The following is a 25,355-nucleotide window of genomic DNA, read 5'->3' on the forward strand; positions in this document are numbered from 1 at the left end:
TGCCTGCAGTATTGCCTAAATGAGTGGTATTGCAGTATATTATTTCAGACTTCTCACTTGCATCTCCTCTTGCTATTTAGAACTAATGCATCCTTGACTACAAACCAGAGTCTTCTTCAGAATTTGAAGGATGAAGTAGCCAAAATAAGAACAGAGAAGGAAACTTTGCAGAAAGAACTAGATGCTAAAGTGGCTGATATACAGGAAAAAGTGAAAACTATAACACAGGTCAAGAAAATTGGGCGCAGATACAAGACTCAGTATGAGGAGTTGAAAGCACAATATGATAAGGTAGATAAACTTTTGTCTGCAAAGTTGTATGTATTCATGTATAATCCAGCTAATGACCTTCACATTCCCTTGGTATACTACAGCACGAACACTTAGTTGCAAAGGGAAAAGCAGAAAATTACATAATCATGCTCTTCACTTGGAAACTGCTCCTAAGTGTGAGCTGTGCATCATTTAATATTTTGCTGTGTTAACACAACACTGGAGTTGATTAGAGTGCCTCTGTTCTACCCAGAACTTTTAAAATTATCGGTTTGTATGCAATAAAAGTGAAAGTGAACGCATTCTAACTGGACAGCACCATTCAGCCTGATACCACTTGACATATTTCAGATGGTTGCCGAAGCAGCAACGCAGTCTTTAGTAGAACAACAAGAAGAACAAGTTTCTGTCCAGGAAGTACAAGAGCTGAAAGACTCTCTCAGTCAATCTGAAGGAAAGACAAAGACTTTGGAGAATCAGGTTGAAAATTTACAAAAGGTAAGAACAGAGCAAGCAATTTCAGAGGAATTTTACTGGAGTCTTAAATAAGTAACTGTGAAGACCATGATGATGGTGGTCTGTGTGCATGCACACGTAGGTGTGTTTGCACACAGAAACATTGTTTTCTGAAGTAGCTCATTGTGGCCAATCTTTCTATAGACTATAGCAGAAAAGGAAACTGAAGCTAGAAATCTTCAGGAGCAGGTATCACAGCTACAGTCAGAACTTGCTCGTTTTCGTCAAGATCTGCAAGAGAAGACTACACAGGAGGAACAGCTTAGGCAACAAATCACTGAGAAGGAAGAGAAAACTAGGAAAACCTTCCTTGCGGCCAAGCAGAAAATTGCGCAGTTAGCTGGTAGTATCATTATTATTATTTTTTTTCTGTTCTTAAGGTGTTAATATTCTGTGTTTTTGACTATTCCTCCAGAGAAGTATCCAGACACTATTCTTAACAGTATTTTCTTTGTTAGATCTCTTAAAATTGTTCTAAGATTGAGAAGTTTTAGTTCCTTAAGGAGGTGGTGCAGGTACATAACTAGTGTACATCTGAGGAATCAAAATTTTGCCTAATTTTGGCCAACCATTTTTTTTTATGGTCTTGTTGATTAGAGGAGATTGACTCTCCTAAAGACTTCAGTAATTCTTCTCTGCTTGCTTCTTGATTCCTTGGAATGTGCAGGTGCAAAATATCCCATTTCCTCTATTTTAAACAGATATTGAGAGAAATGATGGTGCAGATACTTACTGAAAACATTTTGTCCTCCTATGACTGCTTATTTACTTATTAAATGTATTTTTATGTTTGTTCAATTTTTTATTGCAATTAAATAAATTGCATGCAAAAGTTAAAATTGTCTTGAAGAGCTCCTTCTAAAGCTTAACATTTTTAGGATTTCAAAATTATTCAGTCATCTTATAAAATCAGATGTACGTTCTGCATTTAGAGACATAGTATGCAATTTTACAGTAGCAAAACTGGATTCTTTCCTATTAAATCAGGTACAAAAGAACAGCTAACGAAAGAAAATGAAGAGTGGAAGCAAAAGAGCAATTCATTAGAAGAGCAGAAGACTGAATTGGAAGTACGGATGAGTGCACTCAAGTCACAATATGAAGGTCGAATCTGCCGTCTGGAAAGAGAGCTTAGAGAACAGCAAGAGCGACACCATGAACAGCGAGATGAACCACCAGAATCTACAAATAAGGTACAGAATCTGTCTAGCTGCGTGCGAAGAAGTAAGCCTTTTATGTGTCTTGTACTGAACTACAACAGCTTTCAGCACTAGTGATGTTATCTAGCTTAGCTTGTTTTTTAATGTATTCATATGGGAGATCTTTAGGTGAAGGCTTGTTTTTCTAATACTAAACAGTTGACAAAAGTTCTTATTGAATAATAAACAAATAGTAGTTAACCTAGCAAACTGCACTATTCAAGTTCCATTATCCCTAGACTAGTGGTTTTGGAGATAGGGAAGCTGGAAGGATTCAAAATTAATTTAGAACTCGTTTCCTGCCAGAGTCAAAATACCCAACGCTGGCAAGCATGCAGTTATATTGATCACAGTGAATTAGCTGATAGGTTGTTTTCTCTATGCTTTTTTTGTATTTTTTACGTATGTTCAGCTATTTTTTGCAGTATTTTATGCCTCAACAGCTTTGAGAAATATCTGAAAAGACCTGAGAAATTACTGAATTGGTTTACATACTTGGTATGCCTGCTGTGATTTTTTTGGGAGAACTTTTCATGGAGTCTGGCTAGGCACACTAACAAAGATGTTCTTAAAACAGAAAATGAAAAGATTAATGAAAAGATTTATCTGCTGAATTATTCTACCAAGTTGCTTACTCTGTTTTGTATTTATACATCATGCTGCTTTTGTTTCTTACCTCATAGGTTCCAGAGCAGCAGAGGCAAATTTCACTCAAGTCTGCTCCAGCTTCAGGTGAAAGAGGAATGTGAGTTGAAGGACTTGGGATATTCTGCAGAGTTTCTGCTGTTGGAAATTTTTGTTTTTAGCTCTATACAATTGCTCTTTGTTTTAGAAAACAGTTGACTTTTCCAGTTTTTCTTAAGCAGCTTTAAAATACTGATTGGCATATGTTCTTCCTGTTTTCTTAGACCCACTTAGTCATTAATCAATAAAGCTTTCCAGGTGTGAATTGTCATATATCAACCAGGAGCAAGATATTTGCGGAACACTTAAGTTCTGAAAGTTCTTCAAGAACACTTGAAGATTCATGAAATTGTACAGTTTTGTTTATTACCTTTAACCTATTTGTAGGAGTGGAGGGTGAGATGGGGAAAGTTCCTTGTGCAAGACCTTAAACATGAGAAATGGACTTAGTTGATGGTAACTAGCAGATAAAATTGTCAAATAAGATGGCAGCCAAGCTCCAAAATGCATAATATTATCTTTTTACTAAGTTTAGAGAACCGAATCCCTTTTAATTTTATTATATGTTTAAACTAAGACTCTGATCTTGAAAAATGCCTTTTAAAATTTGACTGATACTCATCTCAGCCAAGAGATTATATTGTTCTGTATTTAGTGAACCAGTTAGTTTTAAATAAACTGTATTATTCATCTTACCAAAGAGCCAGTGCAGCTAACACTGCAGCGCTAATAAGCTGTGCTTATCCTTTTGATCTGCTTATAGATTGCTCACAGATTGTTAGTTGATTGCTCTTGAAGAAACCTGTCAGTCCTCTAAGCTAGACAGAATGTTACTGATGGCATAGTGGGTCTGGTTTTTTTCCTTTTTTTTTTTTTTTCTTTAACATATAAGCAAATTTTGGAAGACAAGTCATTATTTCCCTGTCAGGTTTTCAAATTCATAATCTTTAAAAATGAATATTTCAGAATATGATAACACACTTAAATTTTATATTTTGGAAATTTGCTTTCTGTGCTATCATGATGAATCCAGTATCCTGTTTTTCAGTGCTAGCACTTCAGATCCACCAACAGCAAATATTAAGCCAACACCAGTTGTGTCAACTCCAAGTAAAGTGACTGCTGCTGCTATAGCTGGGAATAAGTCTACTCCAAGAGCTAGTATCCGTCCAATGGTTACTCCTGCTACCGTCACTAATCCTACCACTACTCCAACAGCTACAGTTATGCCTACGACACAAGTGGAGACTCAGGAAGGTGAGCATTTCAGTAGTACTGGAATCTACAGCAAATTCAGGACATTCTGAAATTCAGAATGTGAACCTCACTAGATTATATGAAGACAGTTGAATCTGCTACTGTTTGCCTTTCAGCTATGCAGTCAGAAGGACCTGTGGAGCATGTTCCTGTCTTTGGAAGCACTAGTGGTTCTGTGCGTTCCACCAGTCCTAATGTTCAGACATCTCTCTCTCAGCCCATCTTGACTGTTCAGCAGCAGACTCAAGCAACTGCTTTTGTGCAGCCCACTCAGCAAAGTCATCCTCAGATTGAGCCCGCTAATCAGGAGCCATCCCCTGCCATTGTAGAAGTTGTACAGAGTTCTCAAATGGAGAGGCCGTCCACTTCTACAGCAATGTTTGGCACAGGTTGGTTTCACTTTATTGGCCTACCTTCTTGAGCAGTTCCTTTGAAGTAGCTCCATTGTCAAACCAGGCCTAACTTCATCCAAGGAATACCCTTTTTTTTTTCTTTTTCCCCTTAATATATTGCACATTTTACAAAACGTCTTTCAGTGAACCTCTTTTCTTCAGAAAAGGAAGTGGTTTCCTTCTTTACCTTCAGAAGAGCTACCCCTGAGATGCTATGTTTGTGGCATTCCTTAAATAGAGATTAAAAATTATGTGTATCTATCCATAACAGTCTTGGGGGCTTAACACATTAAACTTTTTTTGCTCCTGTTTTCACAATAGCTTTGTTGCAAAATTAATTTTGAGATTCCCGTAGTTTACTTAAGCTTGAATTTAAGATATAGAGAACACTAAAACTATTCTGTGGTGCATTCTTTTACTTGTGTTTGCCACGCATAGTATAGAACTCAGTTTAGTTTATTTCCCAGAAAACACTTTTGCAAACTGCTTGTTTTGTTTTTCAGTACATACTCTGTTGATTCTTAGGTACGCTTTTCAGAAGCAAAGATGTGGTAAGAAGTACTTTAGTTGTAACCCTGAGAGTCTTACATTGAAGTTCAGTTAGAGAATATAGATCCAGGATTTGTAACCCAGCATACTGATGTTTTCTTGTCCTAGAAGACAGCAAAACACAGTTCCAATTCAGTGCAGAAAAAGAACGGGTTTTATAGAGTAAAATACAAGACCTTCCCATTTTGTACGTTTATAGTTATCATGCAAATAACTGAGAGTTTCTTCTAAGTTTCAGCTACCCCAAGTTCTTCACTGTCTAAACGTCCACGAGAGGAAGAGGAGGATAACACTGTGGAAAATTCAGACCAAATATCAGAGGAAGCGGTGGATGTACCTCTTCCTAAGAAACTGAGGACCATACAGAGGGTTGGACCTGAGGTTTGTAAGAACGTAAAAATGCTACCAGTACACTGCTGCTTTGGTTGATTTTAATGGGAAGAGGAAGTATATTCATAGTTAAGACAGTTAATTTTAAACATTGAGTTTTTAATCTATCAGAGAAGCAGCATGTTTGGGTGTCTTAAAAGGCAGAGGTTGTCCCAGCTACAATGGCTGGCATAAATCGTTCTGGAGTGTGAGTGGGGGGGAGAGAGAGCCATGGCCTAACACTGAAGAGGAAGAAGTTGGAATATTTTTAGATGTGGTCTGAAAGATCATTATCTACACTTATTCTGGAAGAAAATGGTGTGCTTGAGGGGATGCCAGGGAAGCAACAATGAAGTGCTTCATTGAAAAGCAGAGAGACAATGCATATGAAATGTTGGTGTGAGGGAACCAGGATATCCTGGAAAAATAGAATGAACTTGAGACATCTCACAGCAGACAATTCATGAAAAATGTTATGGAATGTAGACACTTCATTAGCTATGTAGAATGTTATACGGCAAATGAGGGCAATGACAAAGACTTTATTTGAAAAATAGGCTCTATAGGAAAAGATATCAGAAGGAATTAACTCACCCCTCCTGGTGACAGCTTGGAGAAAGAGACGAGCTGAGGAATTTGACCCTTCAGCTGAGGAATGTGACCCTTCCCCAAACAGAAGGGGGGAACCGCACAGACTCAGATTGCACTGAAGTAGGATGGCTCCAGACTCCCCCACTGTTCCAGGCACTCACATACTCTCCCATCTCACCCACTGTTTCAGGCTGTAACCCTGGAATTCCACTACAGATGGGGTGATGCATAACATAGGAGAGCATATCACTTAAATAGCCCAGAGGATAGGGATTGAATGGGAAACTGAGGATTTTGTTTGCTTCTAAGTAGATCTGGGGACACTGAAGAGAGTCAGTCCAGTGAACCAGAATGAGAAAGTGGTATTTCAGGACGAGATATCAGAGGTGCTAGATAAAACCTAAGCTAAGGAATAACAGCTAAAGGAGAAGAAATGTTGTCCATAATCTTTGTGGGAAAAGAAGAAATAGAAAAAAAGTCTAACATGCTAGAGAATCAAACTTCAGGATTAATAGTGTGTCTTAATAAAAGTAAATGGTCTTTCAGGAGGAAGTGACAGCAGAAGAAAGCACTGATGGTGAAGTAGAAGCTCAGACATACAATCAAGACTCACAGGACTCTATTGGAGAAGTAAGAATATTTGAAAAGAAAAATAAATCGTAGTTTCAGCAAAAAAAAACTTAATACTATTGAGTCATACAACACTTTTGAAAGAGGACTCTCAAGTCAGGTCCTTCAGAATGTCTGTGGAAAGCAGTTACAACCATTTTGAGTTGAAATTTGTTACCTTTTAGAATATATGCCAGTTTTTTAATTGCACTCTACGTGCACCTATATAGGTAACAGCGTGAATGTTAATGAGACTTTACAATTTTGAAATGAAATTTAATGTGACATTTTAGAAATCCTAGTATCTTTAGCCCCAGTGCTGTGTAGTGAAGCTGAGACATAGAGGTTAAATGTATCACAGTATAAAACCAGGCGTGTACATTTCTTTATTTACTTCTTTGCTTTCTGGCTTTAGTTTTAAAGAAATATTTGACATGTCCTTGGATCGTGATATGATAAACAAAGGAAAAAAAGTTGTTTGTATTCTAGTTCTGTAAAATGCATGTTACAGCTGTGTTAGGAATGCTAAATATGGGTGAAAAGCATATATTTAATCATCTTTGTCTTTTGAAACAAGCACAAGTCATGATAATTCTCTAACTTAGCATAATCCCGTGTAGAGTTGTGAAATCTACTTACTTGAAGTAGTGGTGGGTACTCTTTAGTCAGGCATTTTCCCTCATATCCTTCATATATTTAGAAGATGTGATAGATGTTTATTAATAAATGCTAGCTGTGTGCTTTCTATCTGTGCCTTGTACCTTTAAACTTTAATACCAGTATACTGTGATTGTTTACATTCTGCTGCTAAACATCACCTATTTGCATTACAGTGACACATTGTTTGATAAATAACAGAACCTAGTTATCTAACCTGAACCAGAAATCTTGAGTGCTATAAAATATATGTAGTAGAGTCCTAATTTAAATTTTGAGAGAGTTTTCTCCCTGAGGCATTTATTTTTCTGGGTACTTTTAATCATACTTGTATATTGAAAACGTTTGTATTGAATGTAAAGAGAACAATTTGATGTGCAAATTGCATAACTTTTCATCCAGACTAAAAGAATTGTAGTAAAACAGCAACTCAAATTTCATTTTTCAGAATTGAGAATGCTATTCCTTGCTTCTGGAGAGAATTCTAGTTGTTTGTGTTCAGTGACATCATAGTTTTTAGCATTATCTTGTTTTCTCCTATCTTGATTAGTTCTTAATGTGTTTCTCTTGCAGGCTTCAGTCTGTTTCTCATCTGATTATCTCCAGTGTTGTGCACTGACATTAACTGCAACATCCTTAGACTGCTCAGGGAGTGCCACTGTTAGTGGAGTGCTGCCTGTCAACAATGTTCCACACACCTGTATTCACTTATTGTGCAGGTGTTGATGATAGCCCCTTGATTATCTGAAATAGAAGGATAAACATTCAGACAGCAGCTTTTCTTGGATGTGTTTTTGAATACATCCTGCATGAACACAGTGTGCTTCGTGATGTCCCTCCCATCCCAAATCACTGTTGGAAGTGAAGGTTGCAATATTGTGTTGTTCAACAAGTCTTCTATTTTATCGAGCTTATTAGTGAAAGCAGGGAACTCCTAGGAGTACAGTGGACACTTTGGAGATGAGCACTTCAAAGAGTACATATGCTGCATTTAATTTCCTTTTGTAATTTACCTTCTACAGGGTGTTACACAGGGAGAGTACGCTCCAATGGAGGATAGTGAAGAAACTTCTCAGTCTATTCCAATAGACCTTGGGCCTCTACAGTCAGATCAGCAAAATACTACTTCATCTCAGGATGGTCAGTCCAAGAGAGACGATGTAATTGTGATTGATAGTGATGATGAAGATGATGATGATGATGAAAATGAAGGCGAGCAAGAAGTATGTATACTGTGGAATTAATTCTCTTTAGGGATTACCGTACTTACCTTTATTTGTCTTTTATTAGCTGTAAAGCTAATCTTGCACAACCGTTTTAATCAAAAATATCCTTTTTTTTGTGTAAGTGTTGTCTCTGTTTCTGTTGCCTGGATGTTTAGAGCTTTAAAGACTTGTTAATTTCACCTGTTGTGGGTTTTTTGTTTTGTTTTGTTTTTTTAACTATTTTATTTTTAAAATTCTACAATGGTTCTGAGTTCCAAAAGGAGAATTTTGTTTAGCCAAGCCAGCCCTGTGCACACTTTGTTTCACTTGTGTCAAATTGGAGTTGTCTGTTTCTATGCTCTTAACAAATATCTCTTAAAAAGTACCAAAATGCTTATGGACAACAGTGGCTTCAGAAGCAAATTTCCAGAGGATCTTACTAACCAGTTTCTTGAGCTGTCTACAGTCTGCTCGCCCAGCATTCAGGGTAGTAGCTTTACTGCTAGTTTTTATTGTATCAGAAAAAGATTCGTGTCCATAGTGGCCAAAACAGCTGCCAAGTATCACTTCACCTGCAAGTCCGTCTCTATTCACAAAAATACAGATCGAGGAGGATACCTTTCCAAGTCATCTGCCTTAGTCCGTCTATCACAGATTATCTTCAGTGTGCTTCAGGAGTTTCCTGGACCTGTTCATGATAGACTTGGTTAACATCTGGGAAGTTGAAGTAACGTTTGAGGACAAGGGCAACTAACTTAGAGATTTCCTTTAATTCCTTATAGAATAATGTAACCGTACTGTCATCCTGACTGGGTGATCTGTAGACTCGTACAGTATCTTTATTATCTTTTCCTCTAATCTGGACTGGAAGCTCTCAACCATATTGTCCCCAGCTTGAAGGGCTTTACAGTCCAACCGCTCTTTTCCATACAGCGCTGCCTCTCTACATCACCTGCCCTACTTGTCTCTCCTGTAGAGTCTATCACAGCATACTGCTCATAGGGACTCTTCCCACCAAGAATCTTGTTTTCCCCCATGTTGAGTCTGTTTTGCCTGTGGCTGTAGGTTGTAAGTTATCTCCCCATCTTTATCTTGCTCCTCAAGTTTTTCTGTCTTGTATTGTCCATCTATTTTGTTGAAGAGAGGGAGCAAAAGCAGCTGATAGATGTCTGGTGTCCTGCCAGTCTTCAAAAAAATACATACATCCAGTCTACAAATGCAGAAAATCTTCAGATAGAGTTCCAAAAACAAAGGTGGTCTCTGTATGTGAAGTTTACCACTTTACCATGTGAAGTGTTCCCACTGTTCTTTTGAAATTCCTGTAAGGTGTTTTTATGGTACTATCACAGGATTATGAAGATGAGGAAGAGGAAGATGAAGATGATGATGAAGACACTGGGATGGGAGATGAAGGTGATGACAGTAATGAAGGATCTGGTAGTGCTGATGGCAATGATGGGTATGAAGCAGATGATGCTGAGGTGAGATTTGCATTTTTTTATAGTCTGTTAAAGTACTTGGAATAAATTAGCATTGTAATGCAACTGTAAAGATTCAAACGAAAATCTTAGTGTGAACTCCTCCCAGAAAACTGAGGCTATATAGTAGGTGATAACTTATGTTAGAACTGGTCAGTTCTAACTGGACAGGCTGGAGAGCTGGGCAGTAAGAAACCGGATGAGGTTTAACAAAAGCAAGTGTAAAGTCTTGCACCTGGGTAGAAATAATTGCGTGCACCGGTACAGGCTGGGGGAAGACATGCTGGAGAGGAGCTCTGCAGAGAGGGACCTGGGCGTCCTGGTGGACGACAGATTGACCATGAGCCAGCAGTGTGCCCTTGTAGCCAAAAAGGCCAATGGCATTCTGGGGTGCATTAAAAAGAGCGTGTCCAGCAGGTCGAAGGAGGTGATCCTCCCCCTCTACTCTGCCCTGGTGAGGCCTCATCTGGAATATTGTGTCCAGTTCTGGGCTCCCCAGTACAAAAAAGACAGGGATCTCTTGGAAAGAGTGCAGCGGAGGGCCACTAAGATGGTGAAGGGCCTGGAGCATTTCCCCTATGAGGAGAGACTTAGGGAACTGGGTCTGTTTAGCCTTGAAAAAAGAAGGCTGAGAGGGGACTTGATCCAGGTTTATAAGTACCTGAGGTGTGGGAGCCTTAGTGGTGAGTCTGGTCTCTTTTCAGTAGTGCGTGGGGATAGGACTAGGGGTAATGGGATGAAAGTACAGCATAGGAAGTTCCGCACAAATGTGCGGAAGAACTTCTTTACAGTGAGGGTGACGGAGCACTGGAACAGGCTGCCCAGGGAGGTGGTGGAGTCTCCTTCTCTGGAGATATTTAAGACCCGCCTGGACGCCTTCCTGTGTGACATGGTGTAGGGAGCCTGCTTTGGCAGGGGGGTTGGACTCGATGATCTCTAGAGGTCCCTTCCAACCCCTACAATTCTGTGATTCTGTGATTCTGTGGTCTTGTCACAAGCAAAAATTAGCTTTGAATATGTAAAAGAACTGAATGAAAATGTAAAATGTTAAGATGCAGCATTAAATACTGTAGATGCAAAGTTAATAAGACAGTTTCTTCAAAAGCCAGGTATTTCATTGTCATTAAATGATGATGTCTATTGTGTTCACATTTGCATATGCAGATAAGCAAAATTATTTATGTATCTTATGGTTCTGTACCTTTAGATAATTTTGTAGGAATTTATAGAAATAACTTTATTTTTTCATATATGTTTATTTACTTTCCAAATACTTCTACACTGCTTATGTAGTCTTTTTACATCCAGTAGGTGTTTGGTGCTAAATCGTTATGTCTGTGAATTTTAGGGTGCTGATGGTACTGATCCTGGTACAGAAACTGAGGAGAGCATGGGAGGAGGTGAAAGCAACCAGAGGGCAGCGGATTCTCAAAACAACTGTATGGTTAATTTTTGCTTCTTCTAATCTGTCTGTAAAGGGAAAAACATAGCAGTGATTTTGCATGTGTATAAAAAGTTAATTTAATGTAAAACAATGTAACATAAAAAGTGAATTATATCGAAATGTTCTCTTTTAGATATATCCTACTTTCCTTTGCAGACACATTAGAATCAATTTGCTATAGAAGTTGCTTTTGATGTTTCAGGAGATGTGTGTGAATCACTGCTTGAGTAATCAGTGTTTGTTTCAGTGCTGGTGTTGACTTAGCTGACACAAATCCTCTTTTAAATGATTTTAAATAACAGTACTGTGCAGTCTCCACTTACGCAAGAGTAAAAAATGCGTGTATAAATGTGGCAGCAGAATTTGAAGACTTAATTTAATATCGTCAACTTAGAAAGATGTTGGATGGAATAAATTTACTGCTCTGAATTTCGGCATATTTTAGGTGAAGGAAGTACAAGTGCAGCAGAGTCCACTTTTACTCATGAAAGTTCTAGAGAACAGCAGCCATCATCTGCCTCAGAGAGACAGGCCCCCCGACCACCACAGTCACCACGCCGACCACCACATCCATTGCCTCCACGATTAACTATTCATGCTCCTCCTCAAGAACTAGGTCCCCCTGCACAGGTATAAAATGGTTCAGAAGAATCTTTTTAAAATGTTTATTTTAACTTAAATTTCTTTTAACTTCAGCTTAGGTGCTCTGCAAATTGTAAAAATTGATCATATGTATTTAGCATCTTGAAAATGGAAACCAGGCGAATTGACTTAACATTTCTCATTCTGCAAATTATGGCTGGAGAGAGAATATTGATAGCAGAAAAGTACTCACCATAGATTTGTTTCTTGAAATGTTTATACCATTGTTATTTGTTAATACAGAAAAACGCCTCTTCTTGAACAGACTGTAACTCAGATTGCTAGGGATTTTTATTAGTCTCTGCCCCTATGCAGATTGGACAAAGGAATGTCAGTATTCATTATCTAAGCTAAAACTTCACCGTCAGTACTTGACTGATGATTATGCTTTGACATAAGCATAAATTCATTAAATGAAAACACCACATCATAAATTTTGCTAAATAAAAAATATTATGGCTATGAAATTATGGTTTACTGTTAACTTGTGAGGCTTGTGACCATTGTATTTTTGTGTCCAAGTTTTCTTTCCTCAGTAGAAAACTGAATGAAACAGTAATAATGTTTATCCAGGATTTAAATCTTCATGTTTTGCTTTTGTAGTTAGGCCAGGCAGCAGATGTGGGATGCTGGCTATCTGCTGCCATAATCTGTTTAGACATATATGACACTGTATTGGGCAGCACTGTATACTGAAATAAAATTGTTATGCTGTTGCTGATGTGGCTGCTATTCTCAACTCTGACTGAATAACTCCATGTTATTAGAATTCCAGAGAAGCATTCACACTACTTCTTTTTGTTGTTGTTGTTTTTACGTTGCTGTAAAGAGAATTCAGATGACTCGAAGACAGTCGGTGGGACGTGGACTTCAGCTGACTCCTGGTATAGGTGGGATGGTAAGTACATGAAAGTCTAATACTAAAATCTTGTGTTGAGGGGATATTCATAACTCTTGAGGCTTTGTTTTGTTGAGCTTTGTTTGGTTTTGTTTCTTCTTTTAAGAAATCTAGCTTCTAAAGTCAGAAATGGCATGGCTTCATAGGTAACACATCTTAGTGCTCTTATTTTTTGCATTAGTGGAAGACAAAGAGAAAAGTCTGAGAAAGCAAAAGCTCTTCTTAAAGTTGAACTTATTTTGTCCAAGTCAGTTTTAATTATTTATTCTTAGAACCAGTCTCTTAAAGTTAATGTATTATTGAAAGAAGTATTTTTCAGTCTTTCACTAAACAAACGAGGCAATTCATGTATGTTTCCTGGAGATGAAGAGAATGCTGTGTTTTAGAATAAGAGGAGAAATCTGGGGCATCTGACTTTGTAGGTAATATAGGAGCAGAGGATACAAATCCATAGGAAATATGTGATCTGATTCATGTCACATAGAATCCCATAAATCAGGTTATGTTACAGTAATCCAAACTACGACAGGTCATTCCTATTAATTTATGAATGAGTCACCTCAAGTTTTATTTGTAGTCAACAGGGAGATTTGACACTTCAGCATAGCATTCTCATGCACTAGGTATCACCTGTTAGGGCAATATGTATAACTAGCTCAGATTCAGACATCAGAAATTACACATGATTTGTTTTAGAGCTAAGTCTGGTGTTGGTTTTTGGGTTTTTGCTCAGCAATATGGAAAAAGCAATCCACATTTTAATTTAATAGGAACTGGAAATACATTGTAGGCTTTCAGTTCAGTCTCTTTTTTTTTTTTTTCCAGCAGCAGCACTTCTTTGATGATGAGGACAGAACAGTTCCAAGCACACCAACTCTAGTCGTTCCACATCGTACAGATGGATTTGCTGAAGCAATTCAGTAAGTAGATATAAAAAAAAAAAGAGTAGAATTTTGGTGTCAGTATTTTTTGTTCTTTTTTATTCTTTTTTTTTTCCCATAGTGGAATGAAAATAAATGAAGTGAACTTGTGATTGGAGTGACTTGCTAAGTAGTCTGACATACATCTACAAATAAGCAGATGTTAAACTGTGTATTGTGTAACTTACCAGGAAATTAGGAATCAAGTAGTCTACAATGTATGGTAGCATGTTGACCTAAGAGAGGAGATGTGCAAAAAATAAGGTTCTTAATTATTTGTTTCTTTCAGCCTATGTGCTAATATTTTAACAATTAGTAACAAATAGGTAGTTTTGTGATATTTGTGCTACTGACCAGTGCAAATAGTAGAAGGTTACCTCTTGTTCTAGATTTGAGGTAGTTCTACACATGCTCAGTTATCCGTGTAAAATTGTGAGGATTCATAGCATGAGTAAACAAACAATATTTAATTCAGGCTTTCCTTCCAGGTGCAATCCAGATAAGTTTGAGAAGCTTATCCCTATTGAATTACTAGTACTTAAGCTGCTTTTTATGGTTATTATTGATTAATTTTGTCTCATGTGTAACTTGTACTCCTGTATGATTTAGAAAGCTGTTGGGTTGGGTTTTGTTTGTTTGTTTTTGTCTCCCTGTATTTGGAAAAATTGCAGAATTCTTTAAATCTTTATTTTTATAGTTCCCCTCAGGTAGCTGGAGTTCCTAGATTCAGATTTGGACCCCCTGAAGATATGCCACAAACTAGTTCAAGTCATTCTGACCTCGGTCAGCTTGCTTCACAAGGAGGTAAGTCATTTCTGTATTTCTATCTACTTTTCTGTACTCAAATAACCAGGGAAATAATAATAATTCATCCATAGAAAGGCAGTGCTACTTTGGGTACTTACAGTTTCTCTGTCAGCAGACAGAGACTAGTGGAAAATGGAAAACTGCCTCCTTCAAGGTGCTGTACTTTTATTTTTAATATGATTTTAAAAGTAGAAAGCTTCTGTGGGTGGAAAAGCTTCTGAAGTGAAGAAATGTAGGTGCTATTTTATGTGGGATAGTTTGACAGCTGGGTGTGTAGAATTTAATTTGAAGAGGATTGAAATACTTTGAATACACTGAAATTCCTTTTTTTTTTTTTTTTAAGCTTTCCTGTTGATAGTAGCTTTTCTGTAGTAAAATTGTGGAATTATGTGCAGACCTGAGAGTTGGACTTGACCCCAGATCCAAACTGTTTGTGTAAGAGCAGTGTCTGAATGCTCCTTGAGCTCCAGCAGCTTGAGTGCAGAATATTTTCCTAATGCACAGCCTGACCTTCCTCTGGCACGTCTCCATGCTGTTCTCTTACATTCTCTTGCTGTCATGAAAGAGCAGAGATAGGAGGGAGCTGCAGGCTGCTATGAAGACTCCTCTTAGCATCCTAGGTTGAACAAAGTGACTGGCCATCAGCCTGATGTAGTCCCACTTGCTATGACCCTTTGATTCGAATCCATCAGCCAGTTGTACGTAGTGTGATAGGTGAACTTGTCTAGCTGTATGCTAGACACTTTGTCAAGAAGAAAATGGCAATTAAAAAGAAATTTTAAGGGTGTATCCTTACTTGCTAAGAGAAGACCAGGAAGTCTGTCTGTATTGTCTTCGCTGTTGTCCTTTCTCTTGCATTCTTGTCAGCATGGAACAGTATGCTGCTCTTTGAAGAAAACTCAGTTCAAAATGGCTAAAGTAAAGTGAGTGGGTGGCAGTATTTTTGTCAAGTTGTTATCTTTTAAGAAATTTTAACTAGCTATGGCAGTAAGTCAAAATACCTGAAATAACACATTTCCATTTTTAAATATATGTAATTGGATTTCATCAAGTGTACAAAGAGAAGACAAGGGCTAGTCTGTTGGGTTTTTTTGTTTGTTCTTAATTGTCACTCTAACACTGTGTTGCAGGTTTGGGAATGTATGAAACCCCACTCTTCCTTGCACATGAGGAAGAATCAGGTGGTCGTAGTGTTCCAACAACACCCTTACAAGTAGCAGCACCAGGTAAGTGACAGGAAATTCGCAGGTAGAGGTTTGAAACTTTGACTTTCCGGAAAAGGATTGTACAGTCAGAAATATTCCAGTAGCTTTTCCTTGTGCCTAAGATTTCCATAAATTTTATTTAGGAAATTCAGGCTAACTTTATGCTTACTAAGCAGCCTTTCCTTTATAGTTACAGTCTTTACTGAAAGTACATCAGCTGACGCTTCAGAGCATGCTTCTCAGTCTGTTCCTATGGTTACTACATCTACTGGCAATCTGTCCACAACTACAGAGACTGGAGCAGGCGATGATGGGGATGAAGTTTTTGCAGAGGCTGAATCTGAAGGGTATGCTTTGACTTGATTGCTTGACTTGAAGTCACATTAGTTTTTTAATTATGTTTCATCCAAATATGCATGTGATCCATTAAATTTTGAGTTAACCTGTTCTGGTAGGAAGAATGCTCATACAAGCTCTGGTAATTTTCTAAGTAATGTTATTTGACCTTTTCACGTAAAAGCAAAGCTTTTCATCTGGTAATATAACATGGCTAATACATGTCACCTCTAAAAAATAAAAGACATTTCTGTATATGTTCATAATGTAAGGGGCCCTATGGTAGTCAAATAGAGACAGTAAAGACCCCAGGTTGAGTGAATGGGATTTGTAGAATAAAAATAAAGCATTTCTGTTTGCCAGTGAAGAAAACCACTCCTAAGTAGTTGTTTGGTTAAGCCAGTCCTGAAGGGCAGAAAATTAGTGACTTTTTTATGAACTCAATTGACAAGTGATTTATCTCCTTCCTTGCTATTGCTGTTTTAGTATTTTTTAATTTTTACAATGATTTCTGTATTTTGTATTATGAACAAATAAATTATGAATCTAGAAGTTATATTATACATTTTGATTTTTATTGGTTGCAAAGTAATAAAAGATATTGTAATTCACAATTTTTCAAAACTTGCATCTACTAATTACTGGTTTCATCATAAGTAAATGTAATGTTACTGGTGCAGGTTAAATATGCCATGCAGGTTTCTTGATGCAGCACCGGCTTGGACTATGCAGTCTGCTTATGGGTTTTCAATGTTACAGTCACAAATTGTTTCCTACCAAATACCCAATCCTTTGTGAATTATATCCATATAGAAATGAAATGGTTCACAGAACATTTGTACTTAGTCCTTTAGATTGACAGGACGGCAAGTTAGCAGGTATTTCCCAGATCTTAGGAGTTTTACTTGACTTGTTACAGTTTTTAATAAATGGAGTAAATGTAAACCACATGGCAAGCTGCATTTTAACAAAATGGAGACTTTCTCTGGAAGATAATTAATGTTATGAATACATTGTATGTTGGGCTACATACCAGGGAAATAATTTTTTTTTTTTTTTTAAGCCATATGAATTGCTTATAATTATGGGGGCAGGTGGGAGCAGAAGAAAATTTCTGCGGATAGATGTTTGGATAGAAATCTTTCTGCTCCATGATGAGAAATTTTTTTTTTCCTGAGTTATTAATACTGAGTACGTTCGCATCTCTTCCCATCCCTTACCCCCCTGCCCTTTCTCTTAGAATTACTTCGGAAGCTGGCCTAGAAATTGATAGTCAGCAAGAAGAGGAATCTGTTCAAGCATCTGATGAGTCAGATCTTCCTTCAACAAGTCAGGATCCTCCATCTAGTTCATCAGCAGGTACTGGTTAATTACTGGAAACTGAAGTTGCTTTGCATAATTCCGTTAAGAGTGGGAACTTTTTGGGGTAGGATCATGTGCTGCTCATGACTAAGATACATAATAAGTCAGCAAGTCTTACTTAGAATAAGAATAAGAATATGAAAACATATAAGCCTATATGTTTTCAGTCCTAATGGCAAATCAGTTTTATTTGGACCAGAGTAACTGATGTGTCCATGGTAAATATGCTTCAAAGAGCAAATTCTTGATACACAGATGATTCCATCCAATGGTAACTGTGTCAGTTTTAAAGTAGTTTTTTTCAATCAAATTGTCAGAGAACAGTGTTTATCACTGTTCTGTTACCACGTTACCAGATAGCATAGACGATGAACAAAATACCAAACTTAAATGTTCTGAAGCTTTTATTTATAGCAGAGATTATGCCAATTAAATAGGATGCACCTTGATAATTTTAGGGCAAATCCAAGAGAATAATGTACATCAAGTGGTAGTGCAAAACTGTACTAAATGCAGATATTCTTCCCTGTACTTCCACTTCACAGACACAAGCAGTAATCAGCTTAAGCTGTTTCGACGTGTAAGGCTTCAGCCACCAACATTAAGAACTGGTGTTCGTGGTCGTCAGTTCAACAGACAGAGGGGTAAGTGTTCACAGCTTTTTTTCCCTATCGAACTAGTCTTTAATACTTTGTTCCTTCAGCGACTATATATGTCCTACTTTCTATGCATATGTTTGTTTGTAAATCAGGAATAAAACATCCCAGTCCTGGCTTTCAATGTGTTATCCTAAAAGCTGTAATAAGCAAACATGTTATGTGGCACTTGGTTCTTACCAATAGAGAAAAGGTGAATGGCAATAAATCTTACACTTGAAAATTTTTAAAAAGGCTTTAAAAATATTTTGAGGGCATATGTTAAAACCAAGGGTTTTTTTAACTTTACTTGTCAGCATTTTAAAAAATCCTTAGTCAAATTTTATTCCATTTAGTATTATTTTAATGTTTTATTTAATGTAGTAGCATTAAAATACATGAAATTTTTGTAAGAAGTGAGGTTGATGACTTTGGATAGATTTTCCTAATCATTTATCACCCTTTGTTTTAATAACCAAAAGAATGCCGTATTTGTACTTTTGACAAAGAGCCTGAGGTAAAATCTTTAGTCAACCACGTTTTCCTAATGACAGAAGTATAATGTAGCCATATCAGCAAAGTCTAAGGGAGTAAGAGGGAGATTGAGTTTTCCAGATAGGAAGTGTCCCATTTCAGTAGCAATTCCTTACAGGAGGATGAAACATCAGATGCATCAATGTTTGATTAAATGGCTGAGAAGTATTTCTATTAATGCATTTGTTTTCTTTCTCAACACAGGTGTAACTCATGCAATGGGAGGCAGAGGAGGCCTGAACAGAGGCAATATTAGTTAAATGATCTGTAATTACAGCTGTGTATACAAATGTGCCAGTTTGCCTGCAGTTAGTTTAGTGTAATGAATGCTTAAAGCAGCATTTTATACTTAGATTTGTGTGCACACATTTCAATGTCTTTATTAATAAAATTAGACAAACTGTCAACATTCAAATGGTATCTTTTCTAAAACATCCTCTGCTCTGCATCACTTTTCAGGACAGTTATACCAGTCTTTAGATACAGTCTTTCCCGTGAGAGCAGTAACAGGTCTTGCTATTCTTTTGCCCACATCCAAGCTGTAGTACCGATCTGAAATGAATAGACAGCAGAATTAAATTTTATAAACTACAATCACTATACAGAAAGAATCTTGAAAATAAACCCACCTTTTAATTTTGTTAGGCATGAATAGCAGATTTTCATTCCTCATCTATACAAGGGTTTGAAAGGCTATAAAAATCCATTTTTAGTCTCAGCTTTTTTGATATGTAGATCTTTGTTTAGCTACATTTAATAGATATAATACCACTAATAATTAAATCTTCTACAAGAACAAGGAGTACAGAAGGAGACACTAGTACTGCTAGAACACAGAAATAGTTTTAAGAATTTAGAAACTGGAAACAAAACAGTCCTGCACCGGTTGTAAAAGTGGGAACTTCTGTGGTCCCTGAGTTTGAATTACGTTAAGGTTGTCAAATTATTCTGGCAGAAACTTATTTTAGTATCCTCCTGTATTTGGATATGTGTCTAATACTTGTAACTTTTTTTCAATGAATAACCAAGAAAATACTGAGGAATGTTTTTATCTCATCCTGGCTATAGGAGAAAGGTCTTCTTAAACTGGAACTAGAAATAATTATTTCCCAGAAAATTAAATGGTTCGCGTTGCCAGTGAAAAACCCTATCAATGTGTAATGGTCCAAGGCTTTTGATATTTGATATATTTTGATTAATATGATTGTTCATTTAAGTGTCAAGATTTTTCTCTTTTTATAAATCTGAACTCTTAGGACAATGCATTCCACAACTGTATAGTTTGAATTACTGTACCTTGTTGCTACTAGCTGTTCTGTAACTCAATTTTTGAATAGAAATATCTCTCAATTGTAGGCAGCGTTTTATTTCTTAGGGCTTCTCAGTAGTGCTTGCTTAAAATTAGTGATGCAGAATCACAAGTTGTAATGTTAGAAAGCTCAGAGACTTCCTTCTTTCCTACTCATTCGCCCCTTAGTCTTTTAAATAATATGCAGTTAACTTATAACTTGAAGTAACTTGTGTTAGCTTTAACTTACTGTAAGAGAACGCATAATAATCATAGCCGTCTGGCTTATTGTAGTTGGGTACTGATATCGTCGAATGGATGACTTTGGGGAGCCCTCTCCAGTAGGCAGTCACTTTGACTTCCTTGCGCAAAACTCCTGCAAGCAAAAGAAAAGTTAGGAAGTGTCACAGTGTATCTGCCAAAAGCTTTCATTTATTTGTATTATCTGGAGCAAACAAGAATTATTGGATTGAGAAAAAAATGAAGTACTATATTAGGAAAAAAAGTGGAACTGTGTTACATATCAGAAGCTTACACAAGATTACAATGGTTGTATAAAAAACGAATAAACATAAATTACCAGATTGATATGGATTGATTCTGACAGTCTGAATAACTGTTGGCATTCCTACTGCACGTTGGAAGCGTCTCCTTATTACGAGTCTCGGGACAAAAGCTGGGTATCTTATGGTAATACGTGCTTTCCGTTGGCACTTCTTGGCTGGTTCTTGCCTATATACATACTGTTGCATGTTGCCATCTAAAAGAGACATTGGTTTAATATGTTTAAAAAAAGAAAAAACAAGCCAGCTTGATAACAGAAGTGATAATGGGTAGTATTTTTGTAATGGGCAGGAAAACAGCATCACTTTGATACGTTTGCAGCTGTCTAATGCTGTTGCAACTTGCAGCTTTTTGTATCCATTCCTACATTCTAATGTGAAAGCCTTGCTCTCTAAATCCAGCATACACTTCTAGATGTAGCAGTAACTCCTGCAGCTTCATTAAAATTACTGTACTGAGTACAGTTCTTTGGGAACTACTTTGATTGCCATTGTACCTATTTATCAAGACAAAGGAAAGACCTACTTTAGGATAGGTAAAGGGAAGGCTATAGAGTCCAGAAAAGGATTTGCATTTCATTATCCTAAGCTTTCTTTCATTAGCAGAACAATTCTGTTGCCATACATTGTTCATAAGAAAATTACAATCATTTAAAACAGGATAAATAGTTAACAATGAAAGAACTGAGGTAAATCTCCATGCACTAGTTCTGAACTAAAAAGACTGTTTGAGCCTTTCCTTTGATTAATTTGAGACTGATTTTTATTTTATTTTATTTTATTTTTTTAATCAGGTAAAACTTATTAAAACTTATCATTTTGTTTGAGAGATGCAATCTCATGCGTCTGGTATTTTGAATATTTTGAAAAGCATTTAAAAATGTGTGGAACTTAGAGATGTTTAAAGCCTCAGGGCTGTGTTTTGACTAGCAAGTATGCTCTGATATCACTTAGATTTCTGTTTTTGAAAAGGATATGTCTATCAGTCCATAGCAGTGTTATATTCCTCATTAATGCAGTTCAAGTAGGTTTTGATCATCTCTAAACATCTGAATTATGAGACTTACCTCTTTTGATAAAATAAACAGATTCTGGTCTTCCATTGTAACTTGCAACTGGAAGGGCTGCCTTTATTTTCCCAGTTAGCCCTGCAAATCCATTTGCGAGAGGTTTGGGATAGCCGTTATCCATTACACCATTAGTGAAACGCCAGTACAGAGGACCCTGGTGATTTAAGCAAAAGATGAACTTCAGAGGAAATTCATTCTTGTTAATTGGACTTCAGCGCAAGTATTAAAAGTAATTAGCGTTTTGGGAACCACCTTATCAACTTTTGGCTGGAAGTGCTCTTAAATCCACTAAAATCCACAAAAAACAAGCTACTACAATTATAATTAAGCAGTGCCTTTAAGTAGGGGGGAGAGTGTTTCAGAAATGATCTGGAACAATGATTACTAAACAGAGCAATTTGCTTTCTAACTGCATAACATTCTTAAGTGTACATCTGTCATTCTTCAAGGAAGGGAAAAGTATTGGGAACAAACTTGGGTTGTCTTTGGTCAAAGGAAAGACTCAATGGAATAACTGCATTTTAAAGGTTTTTTGGGGGTTACGGGAAGTTTTGGAAATACTTATCATACTGGTGGTCAGATATTTGATCAATAAGCAATTACAGGAAGAAAGCACAGAATTTGGACGTTCTGAGAAGCACGGTGCCAAGGCGGAAGAGGTGGAAGAGGGGAAAGGTTCAGCTACTTAATTTCACATTTGAAAATGCTGAATGTTTTACAAAATGAGCACCTTAGCCTTGGAGTACAAGGTTGCACTGAACAGGCCCATCATGCATCAAGTCTGTGCTTTGAAGCTTCCCTACTTTTCCTACCTTGATGAAGAAAGTCTTGCCATCACAGTTGCACCTGGAGAAGACAGCATCGATGGGGGATGGGATGCCCCAGCCCTCACTGATCCGGCGGGGGCTGGTTGTTGGTGGCATCCTGCCATTCAGCAGCCAGTAGTAGTGACCTGCAGGTGGGAGGAGACATGGCCCACACCATGAAACACATGGCCAGACAGTGATGCAGGGAGAAAAGCTTGGGAAGGAGGGGAAGGTGTCTCCTGCACCTCCTGCCCCACTGTGGCAGTGAGGCCAATGGAGGATGTGGGGCCTGCGTACCTCTGAAGACAGCCAGGGTTCCATTGGGCAGGGCAACCATGCCATCTGCCGGCTTCCCACTGCACAGGTCCTTCTCATCAGCCTTCCCCACTGCAAAACATCATGTCTTAGGATAGATTGTTCTTTTAACAAAAAGTACATTCCTACCCCACCACCTGAAGCAGTTCTATCACAGAATCATAGGGGTTGGAAAGGACCTTCAAAGATCATCGAGTCCAACCCCCCTGCCAAAGCAGGTTCCCTACACCAGGTCGCACAGGTAGGCATCCAAGTGAGTCCATCCAGAGGAGACTCCACCCTTAAATATCTACAGACCTGGATCAGGTCCCCTCTCAGTCTTCTTTTCTCAAGGCTAAACAGACCCAGTTCACTCAGCCTTTCTTCACTGGGGAGATGCTCCAGGCCCTTCACCATCTTTGTGGCCATCCACTGGACTCTTTCCAAGAGATCCCTGTCTTCTTTGTACTGGGGAGCCCAGAACTGGACTGTCACAAGTTAGCAGTATTCCAGATGAGGCCTCACCAGGCAGAGTAGATGAGGAGGATCACCTCCCTCAACCTGCTGGACACGCTCTTTTTAATGCACCCCAGAATGCCATTGGCCTGTTTGGCTACAAGGGCACACTGCTGGCTCATGGCCAACCTGGCGTCCGCCAGGACACCATGTGAGGCCCCATCTGTAGTGCTGCATCCAGGGCCTCAGTACAGGAAGGACACAGAGCTGTTGGAGCAGGTCCAGAGGAAGACCACTAAAATGACCAGAGGACTGGAGCTATGAGGACAGGTTGAGGGAACTGGGCTTGTTTAGCTTGGATAAGAGAAGAGTCTGGGGAGACCTCATTGTGGCCTTCCAGTACTTGAAGGGAGCATATAAAAAGAAGCAGGAATGGCTGTTTACAAGGGGGAATGGTTTTAAACTGAGAATGTGGAGGCTTAGGCTAGATATTAGAAGGAAGTTTTTCACAGAGTGGTGACACACTGGAACAGGTTGTCCAGGTCAGTTGTGGATGCTCCATCCCTGAAGGCATTCAAGGCCAGGCTGGATGTAGCTCTGGGCAGCCTGGTCTGGTGGTTGGTGAGCCTGCACATAGCAAGGGGGTTGAAACAAGATGACCATTGTGGTCCCTTTCAACCCAGGCCATCCTATGATTCTATGATAGTGAGGACATCAAAAAAGTTGAGGCAAAAAAGCACAAAGAAAGAAAATAAGAAAAAGCTGTCTTATCTTACTTATGTGACTACAAAAATCCCAAATTAGGTACATTCAATCTGATTCCTTAACTGTATTTTCATAAGACTTTTAGAAATTTAACTTGGTTTTCCTTTGTATTTTTGTTTGTTTCCATCTCCTATGGTATTTACAGCAAATATTTTTTCAGCAGGACCAAAATAAGAGCATGAAATAAAATGTACATGAGAAATTTCAATAACTAAGCAACTGAAAAATAAAGTGCTGCAGAGAATTCAGCATGCTGACTGGTCTAATTAGAAAGTACTTGCACATTATTTACTCACAAGTTTTGTGGTGCTCTCTGGTTTTGTACACTTACTTTCTGCTCCTCCGGATACAACTGGCAAGTCTGCAGTTTGTATTAAAGGCTTGTTTATCTCAGCCTCCTCTACTGGCATAGTTTCAGGGCTGGATGGAGAAGGCTCATCATGTGTGTCAGTAATCTCCTGGAAATGTATGTCGGGCTTTGATGTCCCCCTAGAAACAAGAAACATTTCTTCTATCGTGTCTTTTTTCTCTGTGGTTGTTCTACCTCTGATCACTGTAGTTTCTTCTTTCTTGTCAAAGCTAGGGGACTCTTCAGGGGAATCTTCTGTTTCTTTTTCAGTAGTATAGCTAGTACCCGTGGCGAGGGTGGTCATCTCTTTTTCACCAGTTGTTGTATCTTTAGAGGGAATTATGCACTCAGCAACTGCTGGTACAGCCCGTGTAGTTTCCACAGCTGCGTCTCTTTTAGTTGTTGTCACAATATCCGTGGGTTTGGGAGTTGAATCAGTTTTGGTTGTTTCTTTTTTAGTTGATGTCTCCATGGAAATAGGGTTTGTTGTTCTGTCACTTTTATCAGTTTTACTTAGTAGTTTGCTGTATGTAGTAGTTGTGCCTTGTTTAACAGTTGTGGCTGCAGCTGTAGATAGTTCAAATTCAGGAATGGTGGGAGAGTCAGCTAGGGATACTGGAGCACCTGTGGCCTTAAGCATTACTTCCTTCTCACTGGGGGTTGTTGGCACCTTTGTGGCACTTGCAGTTTTCCCCTCAGCTTTGGGGGTGGTGGGAAAATAAGCCTTGGTTGTTGGTGCCTCTGTGGCTTTAGGAGTTGTCACCTCAGCTTTGGGAGTTGTCGGTGCATCTGTAGCTTTAGGGGTTGTCTCCTCAGCTTTGGGTGTTGTTGGTGCATCTGTAGCTTTAGGGGTTGTCTCCTCAACTTTGGGAGTTGTTGGTGCATCTGTAGCTTTAGGGGTTGTCTCCTCAGCTTTAGAGGTTGTTGGTCTCTCTGTGACTTTAGTGGTTGTCCCTTTGACTTTAGTGGAGGTTGTCAGTGCCTCCGTCGCAACAGAGGTTGCTTCCGCAATTTTGGGGGTTACAGTCTCTATGGCTTTAGAAGTTGTATCCTTGACTCTGGGAGTAATTGGGGCCTCTGTGGCTTCAGGAGTTGTCTCTTCAGCTTTGGGTGTTGTTGGTGCTTCTGTTGCTTCAGGAGTTGTCTCTTCAGCTTTGGGTGTTGTTGGTGCCTCTGTGGCTTCAGGAGTTGTCTCTTCAGCT

At 38.3% G+C, this 25,355-nt stretch overlaps 2 protein-coding genes across 19 annotated transcripts in view; one reads left to right on the forward strand and one right to left on the reverse strand.

Moving 5' to 3' along the window:
- The window catches only part of TPR (translocated promoter region, nuclear basket protein), a 46,431-nt gene extending 25,997 nt beyond the window's left edge, over positions 1-20,434 (forward strand). Inside the window, exons 31-51 of one of the 6 annotated variants that reach the window (XM_015869862.2) lie at positions 81-291; positions 625-771; positions 934-1,132; positions 1,777-1,982; positions 2,672-2,733; positions 3,721-3,929; positions 4,046-4,318; positions 5,103-5,251; positions 6,377-6,460; positions 8,119-8,319; positions 9,651-9,782; positions 11,128-11,218; positions 11,669-11,853; positions 12,695-12,763; positions 13,589-13,683; positions 14,381-14,487; positions 15,621-15,716; positions 15,886-16,042; positions 17,272-17,390; positions 17,939-18,037; positions 18,767-20,434. In XM_015869862.2, the coding sequence (XP_015725348.1) occupies positions 81-291; positions 625-771; positions 934-1,132; positions 1,777-1,982; positions 2,672-2,733; positions 3,721-3,929; positions 4,046-4,318; positions 5,103-5,251; positions 6,377-6,460; positions 8,119-8,319; positions 9,651-9,782; positions 11,128-11,218; positions 11,669-11,853; positions 12,695-12,763; positions 13,589-13,683; positions 14,381-14,487; positions 15,621-15,716; positions 15,886-16,042; positions 17,272-17,390; positions 17,939-18,037; positions 18,767-18,822 (2,947 nt within the window). In that variant the 3' untranslated portion in view covers positions 18,823-20,434. Of the gene's footprint in view, positions 1-80; positions 292-624; positions 772-933; positions 1,133-1,776; positions 1,983-2,671; positions 2,734-3,720; positions 3,930-4,045; positions 4,319-5,102; positions 5,252-6,376; positions 6,461-8,118; positions 8,320-9,650; positions 9,783-11,127; positions 11,219-11,668; positions 11,854-12,694; positions 12,764-13,588; positions 13,684-14,380; positions 14,488-15,620; positions 15,717-15,885; positions 16,043-17,271; positions 17,391-17,938 lie in introns of those variants that run through there. The other 5 variants (XM_015869863.2, XM_015869858.2, XM_015869860.2 and 2 more) reach the window with 5 other exon arrangements.
- Positions 17,552-25,355, reverse strand: part of PRG4 (proteoglycan 4) — a 19,746-nt gene continuing 11,942 nt past the window's right edge. For 7 of the 13 annotated variants that reach the window (XM_015869867.2, XM_015869865.2, XM_015869872.1 and 4 more), the window contains 7 exons: positions 24,136-25,355; positions 22,587-22,676; positions 22,296-22,435; positions 21,481-21,637; positions 20,431-20,610; positions 20,101-20,226; positions 17,552-19,114 (listed from right to left, as the gene is read on the reverse strand). The exon at positions 24,136-25,355 ends at the window's right edge or, in 1 of these variants, runs on beyond it. In XM_015869867.2, coding sequence (XP_015725353.1) covers positions 19,011-19,114; positions 20,101-20,226; positions 20,431-20,610; positions 21,481-21,637; positions 22,296-22,435; positions 22,587-22,676; positions 24,136-25,355 — 2,017 coding nt within the window. In that variant the 3' untranslated portion in view covers positions 17,552-19,010. The remainder of the gene's footprint in view (positions 19,115-20,100; positions 20,227-20,430; positions 20,611-21,480; positions 21,638-22,295; positions 22,436-22,586; positions 22,677-24,135) is intronic. The other 6 variants (XM_032446317.1, XM_032446316.1, XM_015869875.1 and 3 more) reach the window with 2 other exon arrangements.

This window comes from Coturnix japonica, chromosome 8 (assembly GCF_001577835.2).
Source record: "Coturnix japonica isolate 7356 chromosome 8, Coturnix japonica 2.1, whole genome shotgun sequence".
NCBI lineage: Eukaryota > Metazoa > Chordata > Aves > Galliformes > Phasianidae > Coturnix > Coturnix japonica.